Raw genomic sequence first — 12,075 nt, forward strand, 5'->3', positions numbered from 1 at the left:
CCTTTGTGGCTCCTCTCTGACCCTGCTTACGGCACTCTCCCTTCAGTGGTCCAGGAACACCGTCACTTCCACCACCCAGCTGCTACGGAATAACCTTGAACTCAGGAGACGTGAACCCACTCACTATTCTATTTGTTCTAACATTTGGCGTTGGCTAAAAGGCTCTGGAATCTTTCAAGATTATCTGTCTCATTTTGTTGACTTTCTCTTATTCTCAGCCCAGATGTGCTTAAGGAAAACCTGGCTGAATTTCCTCTCCTAGTGAGGATACCTAAGGACCAGTCAGTGAAGACATTTCGCTCTGGCCCTGAGAGGCTGCTGCTTTGAAAGCCACGTCATTCGTAAAATGCCAGCATCTGTTAATTCTGGGTAGTGGATACACACCTGTTTGTTGTGTTATTCTTGGTTCACCTCTGAATATTTTAAAGCATAGGAAAATTAACATTAAAAAGTGCGCAAGGGTTCATGGTGTTTTGTGTCTCTGCCCACAGAAGTCCTCAGATAGGGAGAAGGAGCAGCTACTCACAAGCAAAGAGGTGCCCTTGAGAATGTGGATTTCAACCCAAGTTCACTGCAAGTGTCAGCACAATTTAAAATAATAGAGTCTGCTCATGAAATTCTTTTTATGCATGGAAGTAGATTTTCCCTCCAAATGAATCTTGCACCAGCAGAGGATGGGCTGGAAACAGGCTCCAAACAGTTAGCTCACTTCCATCTGGTGTGGCCATGTGAACACTTCGGTTGGCTTGCTTTTTTAATGAATTGATTTTTAATGAAGCAAGCTGTGAATTTAATAGATACCTTAAAACAGCTTTCTTGTAACTAAGCTTTAAGTAACGAAGCAACTGCCAAATTAGCCACCAAAAACAAGACAAAAATTCAAGACTAAACAACCGCAGGTTCAGGCATTGCTGGGACTCAGCATCAAACATGTCATCTCAAGGGCTGGCACAAAGGACGGTGCCACCGCCCACATGCAGGCGGGGTGGTCTGAGGGTAGGCCCACTCAGCCACCCTGTCACAAGTCAAGGGACTGCCTGGCCAACACCAAAGCATACTTAAGATGAGGAATTACAACAGTGCACCACGCTGGCACACTGCCTCTCACAGGCCCATTTGCCATGTGACTCTGAACCAACCGTTTCAGCTCCCTTGTAAGGTGGGGGCCACATGAACGAGACAATGAGGTTCAGTCTGTAATACTCTCAAAGAAGTGCTGCAGAAGGAAATGCACTTAGTATTGGAGAGCCATTTCAAGGTGAGAGAAACTGCCCACTCCTGGGATCTCAAATGTACACGGGAGGCAGGCAACACGAGGCAGTGAAGAGAACTGTGTGTGCGTGGGTGTGCTTGTGTGTGTGTCAAAGGTGAGGCCAGAGGAAATGGGGACCACATGTCCCACCCAGAGCCATTCAAACTCCTCAAGTTCAAAAGGCACTGAACCAGAAAGACGCACCATGCCCTGTGGTGACTGTGGCCCAGGCACCCTTCCCACTGGCTGCGCTCCTGGGTGGGGATGAAGACAGGAGTGTGATTGCCTTCCTATGAGTAACAGAATGGTGGCCCTTATGCCCATGAGGTTTCTTGGACCAGTTCTTATCCCTGTGGCTCATCCTCCGATTAACTCATACTGCAACAGTTTGCCGATGAACGCCAATGCTCCGAAATAAGTTCATGTTTCTACCTAAATGAATATGAAAAATCAAAAGAAACCCTACCAAAAAGAGCCCAGAAATGTCACCCTTAAAGTTTGACTTAAAAATATATGTATACACATTATATGTATTAGAGTTAAATGAAGTCTTGAATCTATTAAGTAGCAAGTACCAAGATACAAAGCATTTCTCTGTGCCTGGCTCTCCCTAATCTGGCTGTAGTTTCTTGCTGCGATGTTGCTTAAGATTATGCTGGATCCAAGGCACACTTTAAAACCATTTTCCTCTAGTGACTTAAAAAAAAGAAAAAAGAAGAGTTCAAAAAAAAAAAAAATCCTTAATCCTTATCTCCCTAGCTTTACATCCCATTATTCTGGGTAACGGGTATGTGTGAAAACATCCTCAGTTTCAATTTAGTTAAACCTCTGCCTCACGGGGAACAGCTTTTAAATTGTTCAGACAATTCTTATCAATCAGCTGGGTTTGTGTAAAGGGAACAGGAATCCAGAAACCTAATCGGCCCTTCTGTGAAAAATCACCAAGTCTCCCTGATCAGAGGGAGATCAGATTCCCCACAGCCTTTCCTCCAGATTTTCTCTGTTTCCTGGAGGTTTTTATTTTAATCACAAAACTGTTCAGCTGATCTACAGCTTCATGAGTTTTCTGGACAAGGGTGGATGCACGTCTTAGGCAAGCCTTGAAATAAGTATTCCCTCTCTGGAAAATGATTTTGTAAGCATGCCCTGTACCTAGTGAGGTGGGCTTTCTTGGCAAACTGGTTAATGAGAAACGCAGGATGGCAATAGTCTAGTGTCAGGGCTCAGACTTGGGGGAGCAAATCATGGATTTTTTATTGGTTTGCTGTATTTTGCCCTTCGTTATAGAAGACTGGTATCAGAGTTCAAGTTACAGAGAGAAATGAGGAAAACTATAAAGAGCAGGAAGAAGACCATAAAACCAGCCAGGCTGGTCATTCAGTGAATCCTTTTATGGTTGGTGGATATCAATTTACTATGTTCTACTGGGCCAGTATTCTTGAGGATAATTCATCTTACAAATTGCCAGCCCATACGTGTTCCACCATCAACCCCCAACCACACAGACTTCATGAGATGCACTCACAGTGGAGAGACGAGATGCAGGGATGGCACATCTGCTCTTCCTTTTTGCTATACAGGCCTTAAATGCTTTCAAACCCTGCATGACTGGACACAGACCTTATGGCATTTGCATTCACTGGGCTACAGTGGAAGCTCATCCATGTCCAACTAAACCAGGTGACAGCGTGGTAGCTTTCCTGGGCTGGAACCAGGTCTTGCTCTACCGGCTTCCTTTGCATCCAAAACACACCTAGGGGACTAAATTTGTAGTCCATCTACCAAAAGAGGCTAAAAGGTTTAGTCTGGCTATGTAGGTAAGTAGACAGATGGACATACACAAAAATCAATGTATCAGTTACATACCATACAATGGACATTGCTTGAAAGGTAGAATGGGTTATTTTGCATAAGAACTTCTAACCTTACTGAGATTGAAAGAGATGTCATGCAGAGGGAGCAACCTCTCACCACTTTCCATGGTGAAGCTCAGAGAAACTGAGCCAGGCCACACAGATGTCAGCAGCAAAGTCGGCGGGGCTGCCTCGTTTGGAGCTTCTGAGAAAAACCAGCTGGAATGCACTGTTACAAGTAGAAATCTTCCTTTGTGTAGCACCTTGTGTATCTCTAGCAGTTCTGGGTTCCTGATCAGTTAGCAACAAGCAACCAACTGCTGGTTGCAGCGGGCACAGGAAGGGAGGAGGAGGTGTTCTTAGGATGGCCAGGAAGCTCAATCAAAGCCTAAGATGTTCACTGGAAAGCGGAAGTCTCAGGTGTGAAAAGTAATCTCAACTCTGGTTAGTGTGCAGATGTGTACAAATAACATCTACAAATGACTTTTTAAACGGCTTCCTCTAGCAACAAGAGCTGTTGCTATCACATGGATTTTGAAGTGAAATGTTATGGAATTTTCTTGCTTTAATGAGAAAGCAGATTCAACTGGTAGACAAAGTAATGATTAAAGCAATTAAAAGAGGAAAAATGCAAAATCCACTAACAATATACGTCCTCCTCAACACAGATAAGCAGGCTTTGCTGGTACTAAAAACAGACGCATGTTGGTCTTGCGTGGAAACAGCCAGAAGTGATGCTTACTATGAATGAGCCTGTCCTTTGAGAGGAGGGAAACATCAATTAGCAATGTCATTTGTTTACCAATCTGCCCGCACCTGGTTCTCATTTGTCCTCCAGCTGAGAAACCAAAGACAACTTTTTATTGCTTGTGGTCAAACACCAAGTTCATTCTGCCCTTGGATGATCAAACGGCTGGCCTCCCCCAGCTTGGGAGGGCTTGCCTTTCACTTTCAACTTGTTCAATCATCATTAACTCGGAAATTTGTCACATTCCATTTGTGCAATGAGAATTTCACCACTGGTGACCGTTTGGGTGAAGGTTGTGTAGGCAAGGTCTTAAATCTTTGAGAGCACCTCACTTGTTCTCAAGGTCATTTAACTCATTTCCTTGTTTAGAGATAGTTGCCTAGGACTCTGCAATCTGTGACCGACATCAGCAACTCTGAAGACCCCAGTGTGTGGGGCCATGTCACCCCCTCTGAGTTTGAAAATTTTCCTCGGATGAGTCAGCATATTTGGCATTTTACCCAGGAGTGCAAAGGTGTTTGACATGCGTGCGCCACACATACTCTCCTTTGTTACTCATCATGGACACACCCACTGGATTTTTACCAAGCAAACTTCTTTCTAACAGGGAGGTGCAAGTAAAGCCTTCCACTGGCAGGGCTTCCTCCCTCCAGGATGCCAGCTCCCCGGGAGACGCCTCCCTATCGGCTTGGGAAGATTCCAGAAAGTTTCTAGAAAGTAGAAGTAGATTTTTTTAAATTGTTGCCACTGGGCCTGAGAAATTTCCATCTCCTTTGTTTATTGTTTTATTCTATTCCGCCCCCCTCCCCTCTACAGAGAAGTTTCGGAATGTTAAATCTCACTGAATCTGGCACAAGGCCACATCCCTGACAGGCACTCTACAAAGAGGAATTTCTGAGAGTGGATGGCAAGCGGCAAGATGGCTAAAAGGGAGCGGTCACCTGATCCAGATCTTAATGCAAGCACAGTCTACTGGGGCAAGTCAAATACATCTTGTGCCAACTGGCAAGTAAGTCACAGCTAAAACAGGCCCTGGTTGCAGGCCCTCATTAAATTTTCAAGGCCAAAACCGGGATAGAGAGAGAGAGAGAGAGAGAGGGAGAGAGAGAGAGAAATCTGCAAGGCCTTCAGTTCCTCAGCACCATGTGCTTATTAAGTGGTTTCCAAGAAGGGTTTTCTGGGTGTCAGTTCTAGTTGTAATTCTAGGATTTTACTGGGTTACTGCTGAAATTAGAAGGCTACCAGTAGGTCTAGATTTTACACATGTCTTGATGCCTTCCAGCTAGCTTTGGCTCCTAATATATTACAGTACTTGTGGTTGTCAACATCCAATTTTTAATTGACTAGTAGAATTTCAGGGTTAGAAAGTAGGCAGAAATAGTCTAATGATTTTTTATTTGTAAAACAAATGTTTATTTATTCACACTTTATGTGAAAGGCAGAGACAGAGAGACAGAGATCTTACATCTGCTGTGTCACTCCCTAAATGACCACAACAGCCAGGGTTGGGCCAGGTCAATGCCAGGAGCCGTGAACTCCTTCAGGGTCTCCTATGAGGGTGGCTGGGTCCCAAGCACTTGAGACATCATCTGCTGCCTCCCAGAATGCACACTAGCGGGAAGCAGAGAAGCTGGGCCTTGGATCAGGCACTTACACTGATATGGTACTTGGGTGTCCTGAGCCACTATGCCGAATGCCTGCTCCTAATGATTTTCCCACTCTAACTCCTCTGCTAACACCAGACCAGACCCTCGGTCTAAAGAGGAATTGTGTATGTTCTAAAACACAAAACACAATATCCTGCCATTTTAATGGAGGGGGGTGCTAACAGCATCATCTTTAAGAAAATAAACTCAGTACTAGGTTATTAGCTGAAAAATGTTTGTGCATAAATTTCCTGGAGAGAGATATCTTGATTCAGAAACACATAGGAATGAACCTGCATTCTTCTAAGTGTTTTGTAAACATCAGCTCCTTTAATCCCTGGGGTAGTTCTGAGAGGAGGAGTAACTTATCCAAGGTCACAGGACACAGACTCCAGGCAGGCTGGGTGTACCTCCACTAAGCTATGCATGAAGATCTCTCAGAACAGGCCACCCAAAGGCCCATTTTTCTGTTGCTTCAGCTGGGCAGATGCTGTGCAAAGTGTAAAGTGTATGATTTGTTTGTTCCACTTTGCAGGGACTTGCACTTTTTCCTTCTCCTGACTTCTTCCTTTTTGGCTCCACCATTGTGGAGGGCATCCTTTTACTGGGCTCCCAGTGAGCTGGTAAACTGTCTCACTTTGTGTCGTCTGTTGGTACCTCTCTGAGACACACATACACACACACACGCACACACACACACACACACACACAGCTATTGCCGTGCTTCAGTGAAGCCACAACGGGTTTGTGATTGTGAGCATGAAAGCAGACATCGTTTGCTCATTAGAGCTAAGTTTTCAGGACGTGCCCCACTTACTGACCTCCACTAACGGCCTGGGTTTGCGCTCCACTGCAAACCTGAAGTGGCAGAGTTCACAGTAGCTGGTGTTTGAGGACGACAGCCAGTGCTCCAGGCAGCTCCGATGAATTGTCCCCAAGGTCCCTGTGCACTCGCACGGAGAGAGCAAGTCCTCTTGGCTGCTGCCCTCGTGGCAGATCCTGCACATTGGCCGATCATTGAAAGGGCTGCAAGAGAAGAAGGGCACCAGCTCATCACTGGCTGGAAAACACCACCATGCAAATGGCTTTCTCCTGTGTCCTTGGGCCCCCCTAGCAGCAGCTGCTCAGAACAGACACTTGTTTCAAGACTCATACTTGACCTTGGCAGTGGAGACAGTAGCCTCCGATATTCAGAAGCACTCAGGCCATCATCTACTTTTGCCGGTACTAAGACTAGAAGAAGGCCAATAGCAAAGAGGTCAGGTTTGGCCCAGGACCAGGAATGAGTGAAAATGAGCAATACGTTATTTTTGCCTTGAACGTAGATGTAGTTCAGGCAAACTGTAATCAAGAAATAAAAACCATCCTTTATCATTAAGAAGAGAGATTGTTCTGAAATGACACCAATTGTAGTTTCTAGACAAATTGCAACTTGTGAACCAGGCCAAGGAAAGATTTTGTATACTCAGAGGTTCCTTTTGTCTCATCTTTCAATAGGGCAGGAAAAGGAGAGGAAGGAGGTGAGCTGGCAACCAATCCTGAAGCTGCTGTGCAGGACTGCAGTCTGAGCCAGAGTCCAGGCCTGGGTGCAGGATGGTCTCTGAATTTTTCAGGCTGCTCTCTGGGATGCCAGAGACATTAAACTGGAAGGGAGTCACAAATACGTCTTATCCAGGTGGTCTCTGTCTCGAGTCTGTATTTAATGTGGAGAAACCACTCTGCAGTGGTTTCTGTGCAGCACAGAATGGTTAGGGGTTCATAGTACGCACTCCAGAATCCAGCTGCCTGGGCTCTGTCCCAGCTCTGCTGCTTCCCAACCAACTAACTGTGGGCAAGTAACTTCTGTGCTAGCCTCCCTGTGTCCCACTCTCTTGCTTCCTAAGATGGGCAGCAAAGAATGGTGCCTTCCTTAAATGATGACTGGGAGGATGAGGAGCGGTACTCAAATTTGAAGTTTGAAAATGAACACAGGAAATGCCTAGTTAATGTTAGTTTTGCTGGCCGGCACCGTGGCTCACTAGACTAATCCTCTGCCTGTGGCACCAGTACTCTGGGTACTAGTCCCGGTCGGGGCGCCGTATTCTGTCCCGGTTGCCCCTCTTCCAGGACAGCTCTCAGCTGTGGCCTGGGAAGGCAGTGGAGGATGGCCCAAGTGCTTGGGCCCTGCACCCACATGGGAGACCAGGAGGAAGCACCTGGCTCCTGGCTTTGGATCGGCACAGCGCCAGCCGTAGCAGCCATTTGGGGGGGTGAACCAATGGAAGGAAAACCTTTCTCTCTGTCTCTCTCTGTCTAACTCTGCCTGTCCAAAAAAAAAAAAAAAAATGTTAGCTTTGTCATTTTTGGCAACAGTCATCAGGGCAAGGAAAATCAAACAACATGGCCCAGCGTGGAAGCCAGTAGCCAATAGATGCATTAGACTATGAGGGCTCAGTTCTCAATGGGTGCTGTGTAGTGGGAGAGGCCAACCCCCTCTCTGACTTGTGCTGTTTTCATTGGCACTAGATTTTTTTTTTTTTTTTTTTTTTGACAGGCAGAGTGGACAGTGAGAGAGACAGAGAGAAAGGTCTTCCTTTGCCGTTGGTTCACCCTCCAATGGCCGCCACGGCCGGCGCACCGTGCTGATCCGATGGCAGGGGCCAGGAGCCAGGTGCTTCTCCTGGTCTCCCATGGGGTGCAGGGCCCAAGCACTTGGGCCATCCTCCACTGCACTCCCTGGCCACAGCAGAGGGCTGGCCTGGAAGAGGGGCAACCGGGACAGAATCCGGTGCCCCGACCGGGACTAGAACCCGGTGTGCCGGCGCCGCTAGGTGGAGGATTAGCCTATTGAGCCGCGGTGCCGGCAGGCACTAGATTTTAAAATATGTCATTATGACATGTGACAAACTTGCAATCATCCTCTCTACCTGCCCTCCCACAGTTGCCAGAGGTGACAGTGGTCCAGGCCCAGGCCATATCATCCTCCTCAAGGCCATCTTTGGTTCAGATGGAAACAGCCATGGGAACACCACTGTTCCTTACACACCTTTCTAAGAACAACCCTGGCAATGAGCAAAAGCTGAAAGGGGGCTAAAAAAAGAAAGGACTCTCTCATATTTGTACCAAAGACCTCCCCTACCTCAGTCCACTCTCTAATTTCTGTGCTCAGGGACGGGAAAAGAAAGCTGTTGGAGGTGACTTTTTTCTTCTCTTGATTCCTGGCTTCCTTCATTCACATGGAGCCATGTGCATGAGAGACTCAGACACTTTCTGGTTTACATTGCTTCCATGGCAGGAAAACATGGCACACACCCATTTATGCACATGTATACGTGCATGCACATCTGCACACACATACACACAGTTGGGTTCAGAGCCTCAGTCATTTCAACCACAGCTTCCTCTTCCTAATCCATGGAGGTGACGATGGCCACAAGGGGGACTGGCGCATACCCAAGTGACCCAGGCTTAACTCACAGAGAGCCAGTGATGCTCACCAGCTCATGATGTTCTGAGTTCTAGCCAAATGCTAGAAGTTCTCTGAAAGGTGGACAAATTCTATTAACTATTTCCTATTTCTTACCTTTGAGACGGCCACATGAGCTCTGAACAGAGGCCTATGGTCAATGCTCACCAGAGGTGTGGGGAGTGTGAGTCCACATCTGTGGGCTACCATGTCTAGGCAGGGTTGTCACCAGTAGACCCACTGTAGATGTGTGCATGGCTGTGTGCCTGGACCAGAGAGTTTGATGAGTCACTCAGAGGGAGGTAAGTAGTTAAGGGTCAAGAGTGACAGATCTGACCCTAGGGGTCCAGTGTGATGCCTAAACACAGTTACATTTGCCGGTCAAAAGTCCCACTGACCCATTCTGAGAAATTCTGGAGAAGCCAAGGTGCACCTGCTGGCCTGGCAGCCTGCAGCTCCCATTTGCTGCTGGGGAACAAGAACACAGGAGGAGACCCCCAAAGACAAAGTGCCAGCCTCAAGGAGCAGTCTCTGCACTGCCCAGAGTCTTCACTCTTGCTTTGGTTCATGCTGTGGGAGGAAAAGCTGGGAGACTGTAGCAGTGCTAACTTTACAGGACCGTGTGTGTGTGAAGGGCCATGGATGGCGGCCATATGGGGCAGACAAGACAACAGGAGAGGACCCCAGCTGTGAAAAGGGACTCACCCAACAAGGGGCCCTGGACAATGTGTCCATCAGGCCATTAGCATGCACCCCAGGAAAGGCCCTTCAATAGTTCTGCCTACAAATCCAATCACTTAGGCTCAGTCCTCTGAAATCTGAGGCCTTCTTCACTCTATTCTAGGAAAGGGCTACTTTTGTTAGCTCCCAGAGAAAGTAAGACCTTACTCACCACGGCAATGTGAAAATAACAAACATAAAGCCTGTACCCCACATCTTGTGGGACCCTTCTCCGCCTTGCCCTCTGCAAGTGGGACTTGAAGCAGAACACTGGACAGGGTGAATTTTAGCTTTTGTGCCCTATTGCTATAGAAATGGTAATGACAGAACTTGGGCAGCATTTGCTTTTTTTCCCACTACCTCTGCTCACCTGACAAAAAGACCTGAGCACAAACTGTGTTCCCTCTAGTACCTTCCTTCTGAGTAAGGGTTCTCTGGATCAATCACAGAGATTTTAATGGTGGTACTACCTCTGTGTGGCAAGAGTCCGCACTACTGTTGACAGCAGCTGCCCGTCCTTGGCTGAAACTTGCATGACATACTGTGGCTGCCCATTCACAAGGCTGCCACAGTCCTCCACGGTCTTCACCACGGGTGCAGCCGAGCTGGTGCAGTCTGGCAGGACTTCGGGCAGGTGACTGCAGCGGCTGGTTGTCATGGTAACATACAGCAATTACTCTGCTAATGGCTTCCACGTTCATGCAGGATTTCCATCTAAGAGAGATCAGAAACAGTTTACTTGGGCTAGACAGTTATTACAAAATGGAGAATCACGGGCCATTCTTATTTAATACAAATGACAGGGTAGTCTAAGAAGGTGACTTGTTACCGTTTAATACAAGGATGCACACAAACACATACACACACACACACTCACACGGCCCACAAGCAATAGCGGGCACACTTATGAACATGACAGCAATCACATCAGGGCATATACACAGGAGCCCTGGTTTCCACGAGAGGATGGAAGGATGGCTCTAAAGCTCAGATCTGAAGAGAAGATAAGCCGTCCTCCTGCTCTGCACCAGGAAAGCAATAAGTCTTTGTTGACACTCTAAAAGTTACTAGAATCATTATTAAAACCCTTTGCAACTATTTCTTCTTGCAAGCAATTTATTCTCCATGCAGTTTCATTCCGAGATACCAGGATTAAAAAGAGAGACAGAAAGGAGGAAAAAATGAATTTGTCCAAGAAGCATGTTCTAAGAGCAATATTTGCAAACAAGAATCCTTCTATTACTGTTCCACCTTTCTGTTTTCTTCCTAATTTGTGTCCTATAATACAAACTGTCTACTTAATATATCTGGAAAATTAACTTCCTAAAAACCTAACTATTTTTGCCTTGTTTTAAGCAAAGGGCTTCATGAAATGATGACTTTGAAGAGCTTGTTTATTTTTTTCTAATGGACACGAAAGTAAGTACATAAGCAGTGAAGTTTTGTTTATTGGGGTAGTACCCAAGACCCCAGGACACAGGAATTATCACAAGGACACACGGAAGAGCACAAGAAAGAGGATGATAAGCAAGCTGTCTATTACCAATAAAAACAACCCAGTAGTGATACAGGCCTGACATCCCTGACACAGTCCCAGTCACAGAAGCTGAGGAATTTGTGTCCTGATCTGTGAACAGCTGACCTCACGTTCAAAGCACTCAGATCCATTGGATTGATGAACCCCATGCACCAATAACAGGTCAGTACAAGATACGCCAGACACGGAAGCTCTCAGAGACCTGTGGGATGAGTGTGGTCTGAAGGTCACGTGACACTGAATCCCTGTGCATGACGGGCTCTTCTGCCAGCCTCACCCCCAGTACAGCCTGGGCTCAGCAGATTGGTTGACAGTCAGAGCTCATCTCAACCACAGGCCTGGGTGGCCAGGGCCTCACTCCCCAATCCCAATCCTCCAGGACGGTGTCCTCCAAGATTCTCAGCTTTGCTCATTATATTTTACTTGACCCCTACAGGTCTGGAAAATAGGACCCTCCCAGCTTCCAGAACAATGCACATGTACTGCACATTGTCAGGGCAAGAACACAGTGTTTCCAAATGAACTTGAGCTGACAGCTCCCCTCCTGACAAGCACATGTCGGCAGGCTTGACTTGCCTGGAACAATTGGATGGGAACATCATCCCTCCTTGTGGCTGTGGCGTCTGTCTTGGCCCAGCAGCTTCCCCATCCCATGCTCCTTGGCTGCCCTGAGACATCTTGTGTTCTGCACCTGCTCACTCCCAGCAGCCCTCTGGAACGGGGGAAATAGACCTCAGTCCTCAGCTGAGGTTTGCAGTGGGGGCACAGGCAGAAGACACCCCCTCCATGACATCAGCCCTAAACATTCAAGGAATACACTTAGACAGCTGGTAGAGGGTATAGTTTTTTGATTTTTAAATAGAATTTGCTGTTT

The 12,075-nt window shown here is 46.9% G+C and overlaps 1 protein-coding gene across 5 annotated transcripts in view; it reads right to left on the reverse strand.

Annotated features, from left to right (window-relative positions):
* MARCHF3 (membrane associated ring-CH-type finger 3) overlaps positions 1-12,075 on the reverse strand; it is a 183,734-nt gene that overhangs the window by 54,752 nt on the left and 116,907 nt on the right. For all 5 annotated transcript variants that reach the window (XM_017341020.3, XM_008254970.4, XM_008254964.4 and 2 more), the window contains 2 exons: positions 10,135-10,378; positions 6,321-6,525 (listed from right to left, as the gene is read on the reverse strand). In XM_017341020.3, the coding sequence (XP_017196509.2) occupies positions 6,321-6,525; positions 10,135-10,322 (393 nt within the window). In that variant the 5' untranslated portion in view covers positions 10,323-10,378. The remainder of the gene's footprint in view (positions 1-6,320; positions 6,526-10,134; positions 10,379-12,075) is intronic.

Source organism: Oryctolagus cuniculus, chromosome 6 (genome assembly GCF_964237555.1).
Source record: "Oryctolagus cuniculus chromosome 6, mOryCun1.1, whole genome shotgun sequence".
Classification (NCBI taxonomy): domain Eukaryota; kingdom Metazoa; phylum Chordata; class Mammalia; order Lagomorpha; family Leporidae; genus Oryctolagus; species Oryctolagus cuniculus.